The following is a 24,547-nucleotide window of genomic DNA, read 5'->3' as shown; positions in this document are numbered from 1 at the left end:
CTATGATTTCATTATTGGCTTTTGGAGTTTTCTTTGGCACTTTAAATGCCAGTATACGTCATTTGTCTTTAAATTCTGTGAAAACGAAAATTAACTTCTGTTTTCAGAAAAAAAAATGATTAAAGTCAGTTCAAATTAAGCACTGTGAAACTGGTGAGTAAACCAAGCCTGAGCAGACTTGCACAGATCACCAACTCTCAACTGCACTCTGATACTAAGAGTTAAAAGTTTAATACGTCATACATGGCAAAGGCAGTGTATCACATTATAACTGCCACTGATAACTTATACTCACACTTACAGCATTTATAAAACACACATTTATTTTTCATGACTAATCCCTTCGTTCCACATTGTCACGTAGTCACAATTCCACCAGTTTATTCTGTTTGCATGAACAGTTCATGGAAACTTTTGGAAAACCGATCCGTCCGTATTCAACTGTGTCAATGGGTAGCTCTTGTGGCTAATGCAGGTCAAATTCAGATTTTACGTCTATTAAAAATTTATAGAGCCATTGGAAAATGGGCATAGATTCTTACTTAAAAAAACTGTTTCAGCTGATTTTATAATTTAACTTGCCCAGTAAAAGAATATGTGGCTTTAGATAGCTTTACAGTTCACTTTCTATGAAATTACACTAGAATTAGGACGACTCATCATAAAAATGAAACAAATTACATCTCCTGTTCACTCGGTTCTGCTAATATTTGATTATCTTTGTAATGCGGTTTATAATACGTGGCATTAAAAATTTATCTTTTGTTCAACGCAAATGCAAAAAATATGACAAAAAGCAGTTCTATCAGTTAAATTAACAGCAGTGTTTTCTTTGAAGAATTACTTTGAAAAATCTTACCAATTGTACTATAGTGTCTAACCCCCATAATAGCTTAGTTCTGTTTCAGTAAATCTGCTGTTCATGTGCACTCTGCCACCCCTTAAAAAATATTAATGACACTACCAGGAAATATACATTTCAAATAATACTCCAACATCTCATGGAGGAGAATTCTTTAGCAGTATGCTTATTTATTTACGTTTCTGGAAGACTTCAGTGGAACAACGACACCCAAAAAATAAAATTGCTTCCATTTATTTTGGTCGAGCAGACTTTCAATTGTTGTTTTAAACGCTTAAAGATAAAAAGGTTACAGGGACAGGGTGGAGGAATGGGACTGGCTGATTTGCTGTTGTAGGGAGCTGACGTGGAATCCTTCTGTGCTGTAACATAAAGGTAACAGAAAGGGTCAATGAGGGTAATGCTGGTGGTATACATAGATTTTCAGAAGGCATTTGATACAGTGTCACATAACAGGCTCCATGGAATAAAAGGGGCAGTAGTAATGTTGATACAAAATTTGCTGAATAATGGGAAGCAGGGAGTAAGATTAATGGATAATTTTCAGGCTCTATGTAAGTTTGTAGTGGTGGTCCTCAGGGGCCAATATTGGGACCCTTCCATTTCCTGATCTAGATCGTGGCGTGCGGGGAACAATTTCAAAGTTTGGGGAAAACACAAAACTTATAAGTATTGTAAACTGTGAGGAGGACAGTGCAGAACCTCAAAAGGACATAGGCCAGTTTATGGAGTGGGCAGAGAAGTGGCAGATGAAGTTCAATGAGAAGAAATGGTGCATTTTAGGAAGAAGAACATGGCCAGATAATATAAAATAGGGGGCAACATTATAAGTCATTAAAGGTGGCAGGACAGGTGGAGAGAGCAATTAATGAAGCATATAGTATTAGAGGCTTTATTAATAGAGGCATTGGTCTGGATTCTCCAATTTTGCAGCTACGTGCCGACGCCGCCTTGGGAACAGTGGCATTTTACGGCGCCAAAATCGGCACCGAACCCTCACCGATTCCGAGGGGCTAGAAGCAGCGCTGGGTAAAATACCCGGCTCCCTTGCCAAAAAAGGCCAGAGAATGGCCGGGTCTGTGGCCGTGCATGCGCACGGCGTTGACCTGCAATGGTCGTGCCATACAATATGGCGCCGGCCACGCGCATACCCGACCTGCCAGATAGTACACCCCGCCACCCCCCCCCCCCCCCCCCGTACCTCCTCTCGCCACCCATGGACCACACCCCACCAGTCCCCCAGCCCCCGCTGAAGCCCCCCCGGCCAGCGGAACGGCTGCCCCCCACCCACCCGACTGGCGATGCTGGACACAGTCCGCAGCCGCCACGCCAGGTTGGCGAAAACTTAGCGCACACCTGTCGGCCCATTGGGAACGGAGCACCGGGGGAGGGCCTTCAAGTGACGTCCTGAGGCGGTCCCAACAGCGTGTAGCATACTCCCTGATTATGCCGTTTTAGAGGGGGCAGAGCATCAGAAAACAGGTGCCGATTTTGGCGTCAAAATGGATTCTCCGCCTGAATGCCGATTACGATATCAGCGTCGGGCAACGGAGGATCTCGCGCAATGAGTACAAGAGCAAGGAAGTTATGTTGAACTTATATAAGACACTAGTTAGGCCTCCGCTTCAGTATTGTGTAAAGTTCTAGACGTCATGCTTTAGAAAGGATGTAAACATATTGGAGAGAGTGCAGAAGAGGTTTACAAGAATGGTTCCAGAGTTGAGAAACTTCAGTTATGAGGATAGATTGGAGATGTTGGATCTGTTCTCCTTGAGAGAAGGTGGAGAAGAGGTTTGATAGGTATGTTCAAAAGCATGAAGGAGCTGGACAAATTAATAGGGAGAACTTGTTCCCACTTGTAAAAGGATCAAGAACAGAGGGTAGAGATTTTAACGTAATTTACAAAAGAGCAAATGTATTGTGAGAAAAATCTTTTTCACTCAACGAGTGATTTGGGTCAGGAATGCATTCTGGAAATGTGGTGGAGTCCTGTTCAATTGAGGCATTCAAGAGGGCATTAGATGATTGTTTTTTGTTCAGGGGTACGGGGAAAAGATGGGAAATGGCATCATAATGCTCGTGTGACGAGCCGGTGCAGACACAATGGGCCAAATGGCCTCTTTCTGCACCATAACAATTCTCTGCTTCTGTAACCATTCTATGGTTCTATGTTTTGCCACCACCTCTGAGGTTCCATTCTTTAGGACTCCCCTCACTTGGCCCCAATGTTAACAACCCCTCCAGAGGTGGATTAACAATGAAAGACACTGTCCTGGGCCCCAATCAATTGGAGAGCCCCACGCTAGCTGGTGTTTGTGGGCACTAATCAGACTCTGATAACTCTGTATTTGCTGATAGGTGCAACAAATACAAATGAGCCTATTAGAAGGCAATGCAGATAGAACATAGAAAAATACAGCACAGAACAGGCCCTTCGGCCCACGATGTTGTGCTGAACCTTTGTCCTAGATTAATCATAGATTATCATAGAATTTACAGTGCAGAAGGAGGCCTTTCGGCCCATCGAGTCTGCACCGGTTTTCCACTCTAAGGGGATATCAGACTCCCCTTAGAGTGGAAACCCAGACTGGTCTAAACATTGAAGCACGTGTGAGGAATGAGAGGTGACTATGTGAGGAGGGAGAGTGGCAGAGGCAGAAGATCCTGTGTTTTATGTTTGTAAAACATGTACAGCCAGTAGGATTCTCAACCCAGGGCTGAGGAGGGCAGGCCAGCCAGCAACAGTGAGGTGAGGCACCAGGATCAGGCGGAAGCCATGAGATGGTGTGCCAGCCAGTCGGGGTCAGCAGCCGGCGAGCAGCAAGGGGAGTAGGATAAGGGTGACTCAACACCCAGGGCTGAGGAGGGCAGGCCAGCAACCTAGAGGTGCCAGGCAAAAGCCACGAGCCAAGGTGAGCCAGCCAGTCAGCAGCCATCAAGCAACGAGGGAAGATGCGAGGGGGCGACTCAATCCAGCCCAGGCTTAGGGCAGGCCAGCCAGCAATAGTGAGGTGCAAGGCATTGAATCTAGCTTCACTAGAATGAGGAGAGAACTGAGGCAGGAAACTGCCTTGAAGACCTCGAGCAAGCGAGGTTAGTGAGAATGGGACAGAGGGGATGGGGGGGGGGGGGGGAAAGAGTATGTGAAAATGAGTTAGCCAGAGTTGCAGACTTGCACTAATGCGGTGATCAATTTGTACTTTTGTGGCTTGCGCCTTTGCTTTCTGTGGGACGAGGATGTCATGGGAGGGGGAACGACAAACAAAGTTGAGCAAGGGGGACCCACAAATCCGCCTCTGCCTACATAGCAACACAGCAGGAGTCTTCCATCCTCCTTCACAGCTGGAACTTTCCACTGACAGTGAACAAAGTTTTTGCAGGCACGCCAAATTTCCCGTTCTTGCTCGTAACGGGGTCCAGCCACAGAAGAGACTGGAGAATCCCGCCCACAGCTAACAGTGGCTTCTTCTACTTTATGTTGTCACCATAGGAGTACCCTGAAATTACAACATTTGCCCTTTGCATTTCTTCATTCATATTACTGTATGGTAACATTATGGGATCGGCTTCAACGTGTACGCTGTTGACAGTTATAGTTCTCTTCAAAACCTTGTGACATTGCCTTGTCAGTTTGCTTATTTCATATAAATTTTACATTATTTTCACTTTACATTAACATTGAGTGATTTTTACATTTCTTGAAGTATAGATGGTTTAATTTTTAAATTTCCATTACAGCAGACTTATGCTGTAATACATTTTTGTCACCAATTAAAGCCTGCTGGTTAATGCCATAAATAATTAAACTTTATTCTGGAGAGACAATCTAATTTATTATCATGGTGGCTGTGGTGATCCACTGTAATAGGAGATGTAAGGTAGGACCTGCACTACAGGTTCGCCGGTAGCTCCTGCCGGCTGGCTCCGCCCACGGAGAACTGTATAAATATGCATGACCTCCAGTGCCCTGCCATTTTGCCAGCTGCAGCAGGAGGCCACACATCTGACTGTAATAAAGCCACAGTTGTACCCAACTTTAGTCTTTGTGCAATTGATCGTGCATCAGTGGCTGCCTTTAGTGGTTAATTGGTTTTATGGCTGATGACAGTCCAGAACATTCTAGGGCTGATTTTCACCTCTGGAATCAGGGATGTAAAGTCAGTTGTTGTCTCTTTCTGCTGCGTGGAAAGGAATGAATTGAAATGAGCTTGGCTATTCCTAATTTAGCTTCTCGTGAGGTACCAGCTATTGCCACATAATGTAACATGGTGACAATCTCACTAAAACATGATCACTGTGTGAAATGGCAGTATTATGTTGGCATAATAATTGTGACAAATAAAATTCAAGGTTAGCTTAGTCTTATTTTAGTACAGTAAATAATTAAATTTATTGACCTACTTGGAAAGGAAACTAGGCACAGTGTAGATTTTTCAGCTCCATATATATTCACTTTCTCGCAAAGGTCACTGCACATTCATCAGGAGGTCTAGCTCATTTATTTTGCCCTTATGCAAGCCCAGGGTGAGAGTTCATTATGAAGACCAGATAAATGACCAGAGAATTCTCCAACTCTCAATCTCCCCAGATTGATGAATGCACCTTGTTGTCATTGATCAGTATTTTCAAAGAACAGTAAAGTACGAACATGACAATAATGCACATACATTGTAACCTCTGGGCGTAATCTAATGTGGTTTAAGTTTTACTTATATTGGATACTCCAGTGAATACCATGTGGTCATTATGTTAAATTTACAGGTCATCATTTATTTATATCACAGTTTAATGGTTAAAACAAGAGATATTAGAGATTGTTAAAAACAATCACAGATCGCACTTTTATTACCAATAGACAATAGTAGAAAATGTAATGCGGTTAATCTGGTGGTAGCTTTATTCATCTTTTCCACAATGAAGTTTCTTCTGTGGTTCAGTAGAAATATTGTTTCTTATGTGATAGGTTCTATACTTTTAAAATTGGCTACTGATATCTTCCGATTGTAAGCCATCCGCGATATAAAAATAGCTTCTGCTTAAGTCTCGGTAGAGCGTGATATATCTGGAGGCTCTTTTTGTCCGTGGAACCACAAACCTCTCGGTAAATTCAGTCCTACTCATCTGTCGTTTACTTTGTGCAGCCAACACACGGTTGATGAAGGTCAGTGCATAGGAGTAGCAGTTGTGCTCATATTCATTGTACCTATAATTATACACAACGACAATCATATTTAGAAAACTGATTATTGTGATTGTCGTGGTTATTAAATAGTAGTTTTGAACAGCTGGATTAGGTACAAGCAAGGACCTCAGGAAGGAAACCTAATACACCATTGTAGTTGTATCTTGTGAGACTTGTAGGTTAACGAAGGAGTTGGATGATAATTCATAGAATCCCTACAGTGAAGGTCCTTGGAGTCTGCACAGGCCCTTCGAAAGACCACCATACATAGGCCCAATCCCCCACCCTATCACTATAACCCCACCCGACCATTGGACACTTTGGGGCAATTTAATATGGCCAATCCACCTAACCTGCGCATCTTTGGACTATGGGAGGAAACCGGAGCACCCGGAGGAAACCCACACAGGCACGGGGAGAAAGTGCAAACTCCAAATAGACAGTCACCCGAGGTCGGAATTGAACCTGGGTCCGTGGCGCTGTGAGGTGGCAGTGCTAACCGCGTATTTGTTTTATAATACAGGTCTCTCTCCCAACTTAAGTACCTATATGCAACATCTTGAGGCATAATGAAAGCAAAAAAAAAAAAAAGCTGATCTTTGTCATAATATCCACTCATGTATATAATGAGATGCAGACAGGCAGTGATTGACACACAGGATAACCAATTAACACACACGAAACAGAACAACCAATCACCAGGCAGGACACCACCACTATAAAGCCCATTGGGCATTAAGACTCTCCCTCTCTCACAGGACACAGCTACTGAGATAGTTAGAATGCACAAGCCAGTGAGCACCATCGCCATGTGGTAGCAAGCTAGTCTGGTCAAGGCAGTAGGAGGTTATCAGTTAGATTAATAGAGTGTCAACCCACAGCAGATTATGCACAGCAATCAGCAAGTTCAATAAAACAGTGTTGGACCATCTCCTGTGTCGGAAGCCTGTTTCTAGTTTCACTGCATCCAGTTGCAGTCAACGTTGAACCAACTCACGTAACACATCATGGTACCAGGGAGCTATTAATTCTAACGAACCTACCTCGAGTGAATCTGCAATGACCAGCAAGCAGCCATCCAGCGGCATGGAACAGATCCAGCCTCCTCCGCCACTCCGGATCTCCAGCAACCTCGGCGCCAATTGGAAAGTCTTCAAACAGAAATTCCGCCTGTATATCGAGGCCTCCGACCTCGAGGCAGCATCGGATGCCAGAAAGATCGCGCTGTTCCTGTCGACTGCGGGGGATCAAGCCATCCACATCTATAACTCGCTCACGTTTGCCGATGGCGAAGACAAGACGAAGTTCAAGACAGTTCTGCTGAAATTCGACAGCAACTGCGAAATTAAGGTGAATGAGAGCTTTGAACGGTACATCTTCCAACAGAGGCTTCAGGGTAAGGATGAGCCTTTTCAGTCCTTCTTGACCCATCTCCGCAACCTAGCGCAGTCATGACTCGACGGCTGATTCCATGATCCGGGATCAGATCGTTTTTGGGGTCCAGTCCGACTCCCTGCGGGAGTAGCTCCTCAAAATCAAACAGTTGCTCCTCTCCGTCGCCATCGAAACGTGCGTTGTCCATGAGCATGCCAAAAATCGTTACTCCCACATCAGGGCAGCAGAAACTGCAAAACCGGCCTCCCACGAGGCAGAAAGGGTGCAGGCCATCGCAGAAATGCAAGGCCTGAGCATCGAGGAGAGTGGCCGTTTTGCGTGCTTTTCCCGGTCCCTACGCATGCGCGCCACGATCGGGTGGACAATGAGGCCGAAGATCCTAATGCGTATGTGCGAACGTCGGCCGACTGCACTGCGCTTGCGCGAGGCGCACACAACGCGCTGATGTTAGCGTCATGACGTGTCCAAATTGTGGCTCCGCCCATTTAAAGCGGCAATGTCCAGCCAAAGGAAGGCGATGTCTACAGTGTGGAAAGCCTGGGCATTATGCGGCCTTCTGCAGGTCCGCTCCACCGAGCAACAGCCAGCGATCCCAGCTGCAGCGCAGACGTGTCCGCTGCGTACAACAAGGCATGCAGGATTCTGATCCCGACAGCCCAACGGAACCCGATGCTGACTGCCTCGAGTCTCCATATCGGGTGGGCATCATCACCACACGCGAGCTGGTCTCCACCGCGCCTGTAAACCGCCTTTCAATCCTGAGTGTGGATCCTGACGACGAGTGGTGTGCTGTCATCACAGTCAACCAGTCTTGCATCCGATTTAAATTGGACACTGGCGCGTCTGCAAACCTCTTATCACAGTCGAACCTCGACAGCATCCGATACCAACCTAGCATTCTTCCACCAGCCTGCCAGCTCCTTGACTACAATGGTAATGTCATAGCTGCCAGTGGATCGTGTCAGCTAGGTGTATCTCACAAGGCAACCAAGGTGACGTTAAGATTCAAGATCGTCCGGCCTGACAAGGCATCCCTGCTCGGTGCTCGCGCATGCAAACTCCTAAATCTGGTACAGCGAGTTCATGCCATGTCCTCGAAACCGGCGACGGCCTCGCCCAATGCGAATCTCCAGGCTGAGTTAGACGTCTTTCTCACACAATACCACAATGTGTTTGATGGGATGGGCATGCTCCCATATCGCTACAAGATATTGCTCAAGCCAAATGCCACCCCAGTCATCCATGCACCACGCCGAGTAGCGGCTCCCCTCAAGGATCGTCTGAAAACGCAGCTACGAGAGCTCCAAGACCAGGGCATCATCTCAAAGGTCATGGAACCAACAGACTGGGTCAGCTCCATGGTCTGCGTCAAGAAACCCTCTGGCAAACTCTGTATTTTCATTGATCCCAAAGACCTGAATCGCAACATAATACGAGAGCACTACCCGATCCCGAAGCGTGAAGAATTAACCTGTGAGATGGCTCATGCCAAATTCTTTACCAACCGCCTCCCGTAGTTTCTGGCAGGTACAGCTGGACGAGTCCAGTCGGAAGCTGTGCACTTTTAACACTCCGTTCGGCAGGTATTGCTACAACCACACGCCTTTTAGTATCATCTCAGCTGCCGAAGTATTTCATCGCATAATGGAGCAAATGATGGAGGGCATCGAGGGGGTGCGAGTCTATGTGGACGACGTGATCATCTGGTCCACACCGCCTGAGGATCACATCGCTCGCCTCAAACAGGTTTTCCAGAGGATTCATGAAAATGGCCTCCAGCTCAACAGGGCCAAATGCTCGTTTGGGCGGTCCGCTATCAAGTTTCTGGGTGACCACATTTCACAGCAGGATGTGCAACCTGACACTGACAAGGTGCTGGCAATCAATGCCATGAAGACCCCAGAGGACAAAAAGGCGGTCCTCCATTTCCTCGGGATGGTACATTTTCTCGGAAAACTCATTCCCAACATGGCATCCCACACCACGACCCTCCGGCTTCTCGTTAAAAAGTCGACAGTGAACCACACCCACATGTTTTGGTCATGTCTGGTATTGCATGGGTTCTGGGTGGGTGTGGCAAAAGTGATCTCGAAGGTGGTGGGGGTCCGGGTCAAACCAAGCTGGGGGTTGGCTATATATGGGGTTGCAGATGAGCCAGGAGTGCAGGAGGCGTGAGAGGCTGACGTGTTGGCCTTTGCGTCCCTAGTAGCCCGGCGAAGGATTCTACTTATGTGGAAAGAAGCTAAGCCCCCGGGTGTGGAGGCCTGGATCAACGACATGGCAGGGTTTATAAAACTGGAGCGGATAAAATATGCATTAAGAGGTTCGGCTCAGGGGTTCACCGGGCGGTGGCAACCGTTGCTCGACTATCTCGCAGAGCGATAAGGGAAAATAGGAAAGGCAGCAGCAGCAGTCCAGGGGGGAGGGAGGGCTCATTTGGGTTTTCAGGGGTTTTAGGTGTGTGTTTATATATTAGTTATTTATATTTGATTTCACAAAGTTACTATCTTAGTTATTATTTCTGTTGTTTCTTATTTTGTTGTTGGCAGTTGCCGATAGCATATTATTTATTTAAAAAACGATCAATGTATATATTATTACAAAGTTGTAAAATGGGAAATTTTTGTTTGATCGAAAAACTTTAATAAAATATATATATTTTTTTTAAGTCGACAGTGTTCCAGTGGCTTCCCGCACATCAAGCGGAGTGGCTTGAGCTGAAGGCGAAGCTCACCACAGCTCCAGTACTGGTGTTCTTTGATCCGACCAAGGATACCAAGATGTCCACAGATGCAAGCCAGGATGGCATTGGGGCGGTGCTCCTCCAGCGAGACGACTCCTCGTCCTGGGCTCCAGTGGCATATGCCTCCAGGGCCATGACTCCGACCGAACAACGGTATGTCCAGATCGAAAAGGAGTGTTTGGGTCTCCTGACAGGAATAGTCAAGTTTCATGACTACGTATACGGTCTGCCAAAATTCACGGTGGAAACAGACCACAGGCCTTTAGTCCACATAATCCAGAAGGATTTAAATGACATGACACCTCGGCTGCAGCAAATTCTTCTTCGTCTCCGCCGATATGACTTCGAACTCGTCTACACACTGGGTAAGGAGCTGATCGTCGCGGATGCCCTATCCCGATCCATCACCACGCCGTGTGAACAGGGCGACTTCATTCGCCACATTGAGACACAGGTGCAGTTGTGTGCCAGCAACCTCCCAGCCACTGATGAACGTGTTGTCCAAATACGCGAAGAAACTGCCAAAGATCCTCTACTGCAGCGCGTGATGCAACACCTTGCCCATGGCTGGCAAAAGGGGCAGTGCCCCCAGTTCTTCAATATTAAGGGCGAGTTAACGGTTGTTGAGGGGATCCTTCTTAAACTAGATAGAATCGTCATTCACCAAAGCATGCAAACCATGGTGCTCAGACAGATCCATGAGGGTCACCTAGGGGTCAAGAAATGTCGATGCAGAGCTCGGCAGGCAGTTTACTGGCTTGGCATCAGCCAGGACATTGCCAACACGGTCCTCAACTGCACAACATGCCAGAAATTTCAACCAGCTCAGCCCAAGGAAACACTGCAACAGCACGAGATCGTGACTTCTCCATGGTCCAAGGTGGGGATAGACCTCTTTCACGCAAATGTGCATGATTACGTGCTCTTGGTCGACTACTTCTCCAGCTACCCGGAAGTGGTGAAACTGTCGGACCTCACGTCCAAGTCAGTCATCAAAGCCTGCAAACAGACTTTGCCAGACACTGGATGCCACTCACAGTAATGAGTGACAACGGTCCATGTTTCTACAGCCAAGAGTGGTCCAACTTTGCACGATCCTACCACTTCAGGCATATCACATCCAGTCCCCATTACCCGCAATCAAACGGGAAGGCCGAAAAAGGGGTCCATATTGTCAAACGGTTGCTGTGCAAGGCTGCAGACTCAGCCTCGGATTTCAACCTGGCGCTGTTGGCTGTTGGCATGGGGGGGGGGGGTTTAAACTAATGCAGCAGGGGCATGGGAACCTGGATTGTAGTTTTAGGGTAAGGGAGAATGAGAGTATAGAGGTCAGGAGCTCAGATTTGACGTCGCAGGAGGGGGCCAGTGTTCAGGTAGGTGGTTTGAAGTGTGTCTACTTCAATGCCAGGAGTATACGAAATAAGGTAGGGGAACTGGCAGCATGGGTTGGTACCTGGGACTTCGATGTTGTGGCCATTTCGGAGACATGGATAGAGCAGGGACAGGAATGGATGTTGCAGGTTCCGGGGTTTAGGTGTTTTAGTAAGCTCAGAGAAGGAGGCAAAAGAGGGGGAGGTGTGGCGCTGCTAGTCAAGAGCAGTATTACGGTGGCGGAGAGGATGCTAGATGGGGACTCATCTTCCGAGGTAGTATGGGCTGAGGTTAGAAACATGAAAGGAGAGGTCACACTGTTGGGAGTCTTCTATAGGCCTCCAAATAGTTCTAGGGAAGTAGAGGAAAGGATGGCGAGGATGATCCTGGATAAGAGCGAAAGTAACAGGGTAGTTATTATGGGAGACTTTAACTTTCCAAATATTGACTGGAAAAGATATAGTTCGAGTACATTAAATGGGTCGTTTTTTGTACAGTGTGTGCAGGAGGGTTTCCTGACACAGTTTGTTGACAGGCCAACAAGAGGCGAGGCCACATTGGATTTGGTTTTGGGTAATGAACCAGGCCAGGTGTTGGATTTGGAGGTAGGTGAGCACTTTGGGGACAGTGACCACAATTCGGTGACGTTTACGTTAAGGATGGAAAGCGATAAGTATACACCGCAGGGCAAGAGTTATAGCTGGGTGAAGGGAAATTATGATGCCATTAGACGTGACTTGGGGGGGATAAGGTGGAGAAGTAGGCTGCAAGTGTTGGACACACTGGATAAGTGGAGCTTGTTCAAGGATCAGCTACTGCGTGTTCTTGATAAGTATGTACCGGTCAGGCAGGGAGGAAGGTGCCGAGCGAGGGAACCGTGGTTTACCAAAGAAGTGGAATCTCTTGTTAAGAGGAAGAAGGAGGCCTATGTGAAGATGAGGTGTGAAGTTTCAGTTGGGGCGATGGATAGTTACAAGGTAGCGAGGAAGGATCTAAAGAGAGAGCTAAGACGAGCGAGGAGGGGACATGAGAAGTATTTGGCAGGAAGGATCAAGGAAAACCCAAAAGCTTTCTATAGGTATGTCAGGAATAAGCGAATGACTAGGGAAAGAGTAGGACCAGTCAAGGACAGGGATGGGAAGTTGTGTGTAGAGTCTGAAGAGATAGGCGAGATACTAAATGAATATTTTTCGTCAGTATTCACTCAGGAAAAAGATAATGTTGTGGAGGAGAATGCTGAGCTCCAGGTAAATAGATTAGATGGCATTGAGGTACGTAGGGAAGAGGTGTTGGCAATTCTGGACAGGCTGAAAATAGATAAGTCCCCGGGACCTGATGGGATTTATCCTAGGATTCTCTGGGAGGCCAGGGAAGAGATTGCTGGACCATTGGCTTTGATTTTTATGTCATCATTGGCTACAGGAATAGTGCCAGAGGACTGGAGGATAGCAAATGTGGTCCCTTTGTTCAAAAAGGGGAGCAGAGACAACCCCGGCAACTATAGACCGGTGAGCCTCACGTCTGTAGTGGGTAAAGTCTTGGAGGGGATTATAAGAGACAAGATTTATAATCATCTAGATAGGAATCAGGGATAGTCAGCATGGCTTTGTGAAGGGTAGGTCATGCCTCACAAACCTTATCGAGTTCTTTGAGAAGGTGACTGAACAGGTAGACGAGGGTAGAGCAGTTGATGTGGTGTATATGGATTTCAGCAAAGCGTTTGATAAGGTTCCCCACGGTAGGCTATTGCAGAAAATACGGAGGCTGGGGATTGAGGGTGATTTAGAGATGTGGATCAGAAATTGGCTAGCTGAAAGAAGACAGAGGGTGGTGGTTGATGGGAAATGTTCAGAATGGAGTTCAGTTACAAGTGGCGTACCACAAGGATCTGTTCTGGGGCCGTTGCTGTTTGTCATTTTTATCAATGACCTAGAGGAAGGCGCAGAAGGGTGGGTGAGTAAATTTGCAGACGATACTAAAGTCGGTGGTGTTGTCGATAGTGTGGAAGGAAGTAGCAGGTTACAGAGGGATATAGATAAGCTGCAGTGCTGGGCTGAGAGGTGGCAAATGGAGTTTAATGTAGAGAAGTGTGAGGTGATTCACTTTGGAAGGAATAACAGGAATGTGGAATATTTGGCTAATGGAAAAGTTCTTGAAAGTGTGGATGAGCAGAGGGATCTAGGTGTCCATGTACATAGATCCCTGAAAGTTGCCACCCAGGTTGATAGGGTGGTGAAGAAGGCCTATGGAGTGTTGGCCTTTATTGGTAGAGGGATTGAGTTCCGGAGTCAGGAGGTCATGTTGCAGCTGTACAGAACTCTGGTACGGCCGCATTTGGAGTATTGCGTACAGTTCTGGTCACCGCATTATAGGAAGGACGTGGAGGCTTTGGAACGGGTGCAGAGGAGATTTACCAGGATGTTGCCTGGTATGGAGGGAAAATCTTATGAGGAAAGGCTGATGGACTTGAGGTTGTTTTCGTTAGAGAGAAGAAGGTTAAGAGGAGACTTAATAGAGGCATACAAAATGATCAGAGGGTTAGATAGGGTGGACAGTGAGAGCCTTCTCCCGCGGATGGAAATGGCTAGAACGAGGGGACATAGCCTTAAACTGAGGGGTAATAGATATAGGACAGAGGTCAGAGGTAGGTTCTTTACGCAAAGAGTAGTGAGGCCGTGGAATGCCCTACCTGCTACAGTAGTGAACTCGCCAACATTGAGGGCATTTAAAAGTTTATTGGATAAACATATGGATGATAAATGGTATAGTGTAGGTTAGATGGCTTTTGTTTCGGTGCAACATCGTGGTCTGAAGGGCCTGTACTGCGCTGTATTGTTCTATGTTCTATATAGGGCAAACCCTCTTGTCGACTGGTTTGGCTCATGAACCGCAACCTGAGGACGACTGTTCCAGCCATCCAAGTTCCAGACCTTGACCACCTCACGGTGCTGCCGAAAGTGCAGCGATCCAGGGACCAGCAGAAGATCACGTATGATGCTCATAGCACGGATCTGCCTGCGCTGGCTCCAGAAGATGTTGTTCGCGTCCAGTTGCCTCAGGAAGGCTGGTCAGCCCCAGTTGTTGTCGTCAGACAGGCTGCCCCCAGGTCTTTCATTGTTCAACTGGCTGATGGCTCCATTCTACGGCGCAACAAGAGGGCGCTACGCAAAGTTCCCTGCCCACCACCTGACCCACTTCTCTGCATGTCATCATGCGGCCTCAGGACATCTCGCCCCACGTGGCCACCGATCTGGCAGCGATCCCGCCTGTCCACGAGGCCACCGAAATGGCAGCAATTCCGCCTGCCCAGGTGCCGGCGTCCCCCCCTCCACCTCTGAGGCGATCGACAAGAATTTGTCGTCCGCCACAAAGACTGAATCTATAGACTTAAATCTTGTAAATTTTGTTCAGTTTGCTCTGTATCTGCACGATAGACACCTTCCCATGTACATATGTTCATTCACTCACCACTTGTATATAATCATGCATGTATATACCGCCACGTTCCAAAATTTATTTTAAAAAGGGGAGATGTCATAATATCCACTCATGTATATAACGAGATGCAGACACACAGGATAACCAATGAACAAACACAACACAGAACAACCAATCACCAGACAGGACACCACCACTATAACGCACACAGGGCATTAAGACTCTCCCTCTCTCACAGGACACAGCTACTGAGATAGTTAGAGTGCACAAGCCAGTGAACACCATCTCCATGTGGTAGCGAGCTAGTCTGGTCAAGCCAGTAGGAGGTTATCAGTTAGATTAATAGAGTGTCAATTTACAGCAGATTATGTACAGCAATCAGCAAGTTCAATAAAACAGTGTTGGACCATCTCCTGTGTCGGAAGCCTGTTTCTAGTTTCACTGCATCCAGTTGCAGTCAATGTTGAACCAACTCACATAACACATCAATCTTAAGGATTGGAATTTGCTCCAATTAGTTATTTATTATGTGTGTGGCAGCAACCTGACATTTGATTTTCTTTTGAAAAACAAAAAAGGTTTCCAGATATTTGTTTCATTGTATTTGTTCAGCTGTGTAATAGGAATGAGAATTCTGCAGCAATGATACTCCAGGATGTTATTTGATTTTTTTTCCTCAATCTGTTCTCATGAAGCTGTTGCCTCGAGCCAGAGTTGAGTTTCAGGGATGCAAATATCTCCAAATGGCTCTTTACTACAATCATGAAGGGCCAATCCTCACAACCAAGTCTAGCCTGACTTCACCCAGCATCCACACAGGCTCATTTCCAGTAAGGGCTGGCAGATTTAAACAACTAACGCATCAGAGGCCAGTAAATCAACCTATATCTTCTCAGCTCACCATGACTCAGTACACCACCAATTGATGCAGTTACCCACTCGTCAAAATGGAAGGAAATGGTGACTTAAAGAAAAAGAGGAATATACAACAAAGAGTTACCTTCTAAGATTTTACTAAGGAATACAACTTTTCTAACTAAAAAAATGATAATCATATAAATAATAAAATCCAAGTCTGCCATAGAAAAGCACAGCGACAATTGCCGCACTTGCATGCAATGGCTTCAGTGCAATCATCCGTGTAATGTGAAAAGTGCAAGGAGGTTTCATAGCTAGGCTCAGTGTACTGGTGCATCATCTGTATTGAATGTACTGTACTAATGAATTATCATTGACGGTAGTTAGAATGTGGAATTATCTGCCAAAAAAAAAAAAAATCACCGAAACAGAATTATTCAGTTATTTTAAAAGGAAATTAGTTTAAGTATTTATTTCAAAAATAATATTAAAAAAGGTTTGGGAAGTGAGCCAGAGACTGTCAGAACAATAGTTTCACACGGCAAAATCATCAACACAATCTTGATGGACCAAATGACCTGTGCTATGGTTCATACCTGTTTGGTAACCATAAATCAGCTGTGGAGAACTGTTCCAAATAAAGATCCCACTGGTTAATTAAACTGTACATGTCTGGTTGTACCAGTGGAACACAAATACATTCCTCCCAACCACAGTCAGCTCTTTGGACGCCAGTTTCAATGTAATTGTATACAACGCCTGCAAAAAAAAAAAAAGAATGGTGTGAACTAAAATGGTCACTGCATGCGGCATATGTGACTGTATATTAAATCTGTAACTTTTAAGTTAGACTTTTAGTTCAAAAAAAGTCTGAGTAGGAACGATTTCCCCTAAAGGAATGGTTTCATTCTACTGGTCTCTGACTGTCCCTTCATGGTAAAGTCACAAGCACATTACCTGGTCACTAATAGTGCAGTATTAATGCCATAGGTTGTGTCCTTCTGCCTGAGAAGAACAGTATGGGTGGAAGAAGGGGCAGTAATTAGGACAATTATCAATGTCAGTCAGAATTATAAATTTCATACCAAACTCCCAATCATCCTATGAATTAAAAAAAAACTAAAATCAGAAAATGGAACATTACTCTTGTGGTACTCTTGTTTGCCCTAACTATTTTTTTAAACTTTGGCAAAAACAGAAAATACTGGACTATCTCAGTAGGTCTGACAGCATCTGAAGAGAGAGAGGGAGCTGACGTTGAGTCTAGATTACTTTGTCAAAGCTTTGACCAAAGAGTAATCCAGACTCAAAACGTTAGCTCCCTTCTCTCTCCACAGATGCTGTCAGACCTGCTGAGATCGTACTGTATTTTCGGTTTTGGTTTCAGATTCCAGCATCTGCAGTAATTTGCTTTGATCTTAAAACTTAGAAAATCATTTTTTGGAGCATCTGTCATCTTGTGCTTAAATTACAGTGTTTTGGTTTATTAAGAGGTAATGTGATTTTATTTTAAACTCACCACTGGTATTTGAAATTCCAACATGAAGATCGGATCTGCCATCATAGTCTCTAGAAAACAAAGTGTAATAGATGTTAAACTACTGTCCTTCAGAACACTATTGCTTACACCTTAACTGGATAACAAAATAGCTGCTGGTAAAAAAAAATATTTAAAAAAAGAAATAAATAGGGGAGCACACAAAAGAAAGAATCATAGTAAATAATGAAAGGAAATGAAAAGTAACAGAAAAAAGGTTATTACAAAATATAAGTAAGTTGGAAAGAAAGTAAATCTAAAAAGATAAAAAAGAAAAGAATCTTAGGCAGCACGGTAGCACAGTGGTTAGCACAGTTGTTTCACAGCTCCAGGGTCCCAGGTTCGATTCGCGGCTTGGGTCACTGTCTGTGTGGAGTCTGCACGTTCTCCCCGTGTCTGCGTGGGTTTCCTCCGGGTGCTCCGGTTTCCTCCCACCGTCCAAAGATGTGCAGGTAGGTGCATTGGCCATGTTAAATTGCCCTTAGTGTCCAAAAAGGTTAAAAGGGGTTATGGGGATAGGGTAGAGGGTGCTCTTTCCAAGGGCTGGTGCAGACACGATGGGCCGAATGGCCTCCTCCTGCACTGTAGATTCTATGATTCTATGTTTACTGCACAGGAGGTCTTCACCCTCTGACTCTCTGCAAAAGCAACTCAGCTGTCCCACTCCTCTCCACACACACACACACACACACAAACACACAAGTTGGAAAGAAAGAAGATACAAAAGAAAAGAAACTTAGAATGTTTACTGCACAGGAGGCCTTCAACTGTTGTGTACTTGTTGATTCTCTGCAAAAAGCAACTCAGCTGTCCCACTCCTCATCCCCCATACAGCCATATGCTGTATTAATCACTTTCCCAACCTGCCTATTGAACAATTTGTGTACATATACCACCTCTGGGTCCCTCGTGCTCCTGCACCTCCTTTTAGGAAATAAATGCAGAAAAATAAATCAAAAGAAAGTTGGAAAGGAATTCTGAACTCGGTATGTTAGGGAAATAAAGAACAGAATTCAAACAAGGAAGGAAGAAAATTATATGTAATTGAAAATTAAACTTCATTGTGCACTATAATGCTCTTTTATTACAAAAGTCTTATTTTCATTTCAATCCTATTACTGTTACTCTCACCGGAGTGAAATCTTCAATTTGTGTAAATTTACATTCAACCTGCAACAACAAAACATTGAAATAAAGCCACCCAAAACCTATAAAACAGACAAGTGCTGTACTTGTGAAAAATGGTTCTAATTCATGAACTGTTGGCACTAGTCTGCTTTGCCAATTAATAATCCAAAGTTCTGTCACCCAGATGTCATCTAAAAAGCCTCTAATGGTGCCACTCATGATCCCAGAACATCCCAACACGTTTTACAAATAATTAAATCCTTCATGAAATGTCATTGTTATAATGCAGGAAACATAGCATCCAATTTGCACAGAGCAAGATCCCACATATAGCAACAAAATAAATGGCCTATGAACTTTTACTCAAGGTTTTGGTTGAAGAGTAAATCTTGACTAAGACACTGGAAGAACTTATCTGCTCTTCTTCAGGCTGCTGTGGGAGCTTTAACATCCACCTCAGGTGGCTTACAAGGCCTCCTCCGTTGAATCCAAAGGTGATCTTTGCAGTACTCAGTCAGTACCAAAGCATCAGCCTAGATTACTGCTCAAGTCTCAAGTACAACTTGAATCCACAACTTTCTGACTCAGATGCAAGATTTGAATAATCAGTAAACATCAGGAGTTTCTGACATGAAACCAAAAAGCCATTTTGGGAACAATGGGGTTGGCTATTTTCTATAAGTCTTTGGTATTTGCCAAGAATTATGTGCTGCTCCTACTAATGCAGATGGTGTGTGTCATTAACCTTCTCCTGAAACATTAAATCAGAACTCCTTTCAACAGGTTCAACACTCATTTGCTGAGCCACAGTTGGAACATAAAGGCAATGGGAAATCTGATTTGGTGTTACCATTCTAGGTCAATTTCTACTTGTCCCCCAGTGCAACCACCAGATCCAATCTGCCAGACCTCAGTCTCTGATGTAACTGACTGTTATATAGTTTATCATACTACAAAGAACATCACACATACAGTATTAATGGCACATTTCTCAAAAATACTGTTTCCTACAGAATATTAATTGCTTTTGGTTCTACTTTGCTCTCTGGAAACAATATTTGAAAGTCACAAAGCTTTATTTCTTCATTTTAAAAGGTATTAATCTATACTTTTTATGTGGCTATGCAGGACCTGCTTCTTCTGGTGTTGGGTAACACTAGATATATATAATCAACAGCAAAGAACATCTGACAATGCTAAACAGATGAGGCAACTAAACTGGATGAGAAAGGTTGTTCACCTTCTTCAACTCCCTCAACGCCTCCCTCCGCCCCAAGTCTAATGTTGAACAACACATTTCTCAATGTTTTCGACATGGAGGAGTACCTTAATATTCTTTGCGGTTAACTGTAGACACTGTTGTCTATTAGTTTAACAAATTAAATTAGATTTGGCGTGCATTATTCGGTTTCAAACTGTATCACCGAGCCCGAGTCAGTTTTGAAGTTGTGCAGTAGCAGATTTAGGGGTTAACTCCTATGTGTAAATTAATGCCCAGTAATATCTGCGTTTGACTATCGACAGTCTTCTTTACCTCAGGAACGATCCTTTAGTAGGTTTGATGAGGAATGAGCACTTTTCATGATGACCATCTACAAAGGAGTTGGGAATACTGACCGGGGCATCTTCCAGTCTCCGTCCCGGCAGACTCTGACCACAGATCGGACACTGCTCCGGGATGTTAAAACAATAAATATCTTTCAGGCAGTGACGAAACATTATAATACGATTTTCCATTTCTTCCTTTACCAGACAGGGAAACACAGATGTCCCTAAGCTGCACAGATAACTCCTGGGGGCCACTTTAAATACCAATTTCCTTGTCCGAAAACAATGTAATTGACAGGCGCAGGAGCCAATGGCAACTTGAAGAGAAATGAACAAACACCAATTAGGATCGGTGTTTGATTGCTGGTCCCATTAAAGGCGTGGAGGGAAGGAGCCGGGGTTGTGTCAAAGTGAGTTGCTCTCTGTTCTCCTGGTGGGTGTAACGTAGATCTGTAGAGAGCATAGGAAAGGGGTGAGGCTGGTGATATATTTCCCTGTCCCCTCAGATGCTATATATTCCCAACATTTCCTGTTACATGATACTTTTTCATGTGTTGAGCTGCCTCTTCGAATGGGAAATTGATTGAGGCAGAGGCAGAGGCAGACAATCCAATTCTAAGTAGCATGTTTTTACATGCGAGCCTTTTTGTATATCTGTACGCAGAACAATAATTTTCACTGTACCTCGGTGCACGTGACAATAAAACAAATCCAATAAAAAAGCATTAACTTCACTGGCAAGGCCTCATGCTGTCGAGGAGGGTTTGTAGGTGCAGACTGTGTTGAACAATCTTTTTCAAAGACAGCCACATAAACCAGCCACGCAGTGAATTAATGCCACATTTCTGCATTACCTTTTTTTCAACCTCTTGAGTCGCGGGCAAACCAATTCTAGGTGCAGACATGATTGATAACGCGATTGTATGATTTTTTAAAAATCACTGACCAATCATGTCACAGCGAAACTTGGGAGAGTAAAGCGAGCCAGTATGACTAGAGTGCTCCGTAACAAGTGAATCATTCAAACTAAAACAAGTGTATTGTTCATAGAATCCCTACAGTGCAGAAGGAGGCTATTTGGCGCATTGAGTCTGCACCAACCCTCTGAAAAAGCACCCTACCTAGGCCCAGTCCCCCACACTGTACCCCATAATCCCACGCATTAATTCACCTAAACTGCACATTTTGGACTAGAAGAAAAAAACAGAGCTCTCGGAGGAAACCCACACACACACGGGGAGAATGCAAATTCCACACAGTCAGTCACCCAAGGCTGGAATTGAACCCGGGTCCCTGGCGCTGTGAGGCAGCAGGGCTAACCATTGTGCCACTGTGTCAGTGAGTGAAAAGGCAAACCAAAGACATGCATCAGATATCAGCTATTGTTCACTAGTGGTGCTTGAGTCTTGATCAGAAAATGCTTTCAGTTACTAGAAGACATGCATCAGATGTTAGCTATTGTTCACTGGTGGTGCTTGAGTCTTGGGTCAGAAAATGCGTTCAGTTACGAGGGAGGCTTGAGGACATAATCAAGGCTGACACTTCTGTGCAGTACTGAGTGAGTGCCTCACGGTTGGAGATACTGGCGGGATTCTCAGTCCTGTCGCACCAGATTTCTGGTGCGGCGCACCCCCAGGATTCTCCGTCGCGCAGCCAGCCAATGGGGTTACTGTTGGCAGCCCCACACCGTCAAGAAATCCCCGGGCTGCCAGTGCAACGGAAAATCCTGACAGCTGAGAATCCAGCCCTCTGTCTTTCCGGTGTAAAGTTAAATCGAGGCCCTGTTGCCATCTCAGATGGACTAAAATATTTAATTCCATTCTGAAGAGAATCTCTCCCTGCTGGTTGGGCCAAGATTTATTACTAAATCAGTATCACAAAAACAAATAATCTGGTCATTGTTATATTACTGTTGGTGGGAACTTGCTACATAGTGGTTAAAAAACGTCTTCAGCTGTCTGTGGAACGTTGTTAAAACATTAAATTTCTAAATGCAGGCTACCTTTTTCAATATGGATATGTATAATGGCACAATTCCAAGGTATCCATTCATCGAAAAACTCACAATTTATCTCAATATATTGTTTTAATATTTCCTATTATATGCTGTGTACTGTTACTGTTTTTAAAAAAAAAATCCTTTGAATTAATGCGTTATAAGAGCATTTCAGTGGAGATGAAATATGTAGAAAATAGAGAACATGGTGTAATGGTGGAAGATTGGCTAGCCAACTGGAAACAGAGTTAGCATAAATGGATTTTTTTTCTGGTTGGCAGGATGTAACGAGTGGTGTCCCACAGGGATCAGTGCTGGAGCCTGAACCATTTTACAATTTTTTATGAATGACTTGGATGAAGGAGCCTTCATGGGATGGTTGCTAAATTTTTTGATGACACAAAGATAGGTAGGAAAGTAAGTTGTGAAGAGGACATAATGAGGACATAACAAAGGGATATAGATAGGTTAAATGGGTGTGCAAAGATTTGGCAAATGGCGTGTAATGGGAAATTGTCTACTTTTGAAGAAGGAATTAAAATGAAGCACATTATTTACATAATGATCACTTATTGTCACGAGTAGGCTTCAATTAAGTTACTGTGAAAAGCTCCTAGTCGCCACATTCCAGCGCCTGTTCGGGGAGGCTGGAATGGGAATTGAACCCGCGCTGCTGGTCTTGTTCTACATTACAAGCCAGCTGTCTTAGCCCACTGTGCTAAACCAGCCTGCATGGTAGGAGATTTAAATAATAACCATTCCTGTGATGTCTGTGACAACCATTTGAAAAAATCCCTTAGAATGGGTAAATTTACTGGATCATTTAAGATTCAAATATCCCTTTCATGGAGTGAATAATGGAGAGTGTGTGAATCCTTGGCTTCACAAGTACTTAAAAAATATAAGAAATGGAACATGCTGCAGAATCTTCTATTCGCACCTGCAAGAAGCAGAATGCTGCTCTCATCACTTAAACTTTCTGCCGCTGTGTGGAGTTGAATGTTACTCCTCTCAAGTACGTCAATTGCAACTGAAGAAAAGAGAAAAAAATGATGGTTTCCACTCAGATCTACCCTGCTGACAAGAGTATTCACAAGCTTATGTAATAGGGGTTACTAATATATATTTTTTATGAACAGTAGTTCTTAATTTAATATGGCTCTCATGTATATTTACAACAAAGACCAAAGAACAAAGAAAAGTACAGCACAGGAACAGGCCCTTCGGCCCTCCAAGCCCGACCATGCTGCCCGTCTAAGCTAAAATCTTCTGCACTTCTGGGGTCCGTATCCCTCTATTCCCATCCTATGGGATTTGCAAATATTAATTAGATACTTATAATAATACATTATGGTTCAGGTAAATTTTTTGATTGACTTCTAAAGATTATTTGTAATTCTTTATAGTGCTCAGGTACAGCAAATTTAGAACCTGACAAATGTAGATATTAACAGTAATCTTTACTAATTATAAATTAAAACTATTACAGGTAGCACAACAAAACTGTGGTAAGTGTATGGATGGTTGGGGTCTAAAATTTACTCACCTCACAAAATTCACTTTGTGGCTTTTTGTAGTGACCAGTGATGCTGTAATTCACGAAGTATTTCAAACTTCAGTGATACTGAACTACAAAATGGAATAATCTTCCAGCACTGTAAGAACACAGAGAGCAAAATAGAGATTGTTACTGAATCTCGAAATCTCACATACTTTTAAACTCTCACAGGATTTCATTACACCATATAACAACTTGAACAATAGCACCCACAAGTGGCACACTCAGATTATCTAAAATAACACTCTATATTGCACTTCAGATCCTCCTTCCTACATGACTCATTTAAAATGGAAAAATAGGCTACTAATTGATCTTACCATTGTTCTGATGTTTGTTTTGTTCATAATTAATTTGGAAAATAAATCCATTTCTGCCTCCATTTTAAACATAAATAAATTGGGGGGGAAATAGAATTTTAAAAAAATCAGATTCTTGGTATCTGGTGTTCACTTTACATATTGCCTAATGTTCTCAATAAAAGACTGAAACAAATTTGGACATTTGGAAATAGTTGCATCCAGCAACATCTGTAGAGAAAACATATAATCCACTGTTGTATCCAAGAGTTTCAGCAACTGGAGGGCACCACTGGCATTGGGCTGTATGTTAAACACTTGGTATAATATTTAATCATCTCTTGCCCATTTTGAACTTTCTTAATAGTGTCATATTTACAATAAAAGCAGAATTTTAAAAATTTGTTCATGGGATGTGGGTAACACTGATGTGGCCAGCATTTGTTGCCCATTCTTAATTACCCTTGAAACTGAATTGTTTAATGGGCCATTTCAGAGGGCTGATAAGAGTCGACCCACATTCCTGTGGGTCTGGAGTCACGTATAGGCCAGACCAGGTATGAATGGCAGATTTCCTTCTCCAAAGGACACTAGTGAACCAGATGGCTTTTTAAAACAATTGATAATAGTTG

The 24,547-nt window shown here is 44.1% G+C and overlaps 1 protein-coding gene across 4 annotated transcripts; it reads right to left on the bottom strand.

The window, feature by feature from the left end:
- Positions 1 to 5,606: 5,606 nt before the first annotated feature.
- LOC140388432 (MKRN2 opposite strand protein-like) lies at positions 5,607 to 23,905 on the bottom strand. 4 transcript variants are annotated; one of them, XM_072472576.1, is made up of 6 exons: positions 23,605 to 23,905; positions 22,999 to 23,088; positions 20,049 to 20,512; positions 17,369 to 17,418; positions 16,446 to 16,608; positions 5,607 to 6,065 (listed from the first exon to the last, which is right to left on the bottom strand). In XM_072472576.1, exons 3-6 carry the CDS (start codon positions 20,249 to 20,251, stop codon positions 5,837 to 5,839), a joined length of 645 nt encoding a protein of 214 aa, XP_072328677.1. In that variant the 5' UTR covers positions 20,252 to 20,512; positions 22,999 to 23,088; positions 23,605 to 23,905; the 3' UTR covers positions 5,607 to 5,836. The 4 variants fall into 4 exon arrangements, with proteins under 4 accessions (XP_072328677.1, XP_072328679.1, XP_072328678.1 ...); XM_072472578.1 differs by having other exon boundaries at positions 20,049 to 20,182; XM_072472577.1 differs by lacking the exon at positions 22,999 to 23,088.
- Positions 23,906 to 24,547: the final 642 nt, after the last annotated feature.

This window comes from Scyliorhinus torazame, chromosome 13 (assembly GCF_047496885.1).
Source record: "Scyliorhinus torazame isolate Kashiwa2021f chromosome 13, sScyTor2.1, whole genome shotgun sequence".
Classification (NCBI taxonomy): domain Eukaryota; kingdom Metazoa; phylum Chordata; class Chondrichthyes; order Carcharhiniformes; family Scyliorhinidae; genus Scyliorhinus; species Scyliorhinus torazame.
The sequence above is the reverse complement of the archived record's forward strand: the minus strand, read 5'-3'. Positions and strand labels throughout refer to the sequence as shown.

Bases quoted from the DNA above. Each gene is read 5' to 3' on its own strand.
- LOC140388432 (XM_072472576.1), bottom strand. From the start codon at position 20,251: ATGGAAAATCGTATTATAATGTTTCGTCACTGCCTGAAAGATATTTAT. The intron at 16,609-17,368 runs GTGAGTTTAAAA...TTTTTTTTGCAG, and splicing joins TGGAATTTCAAATACCAGTG to GCGTTGTATACAATTACATT. The intron at 6,066-16,445 runs GTATGAACCATA...GTATAATTATAG, and splicing joins GATTTATGGTTACCAAACAG to GTACAATGAATATGAGCACA.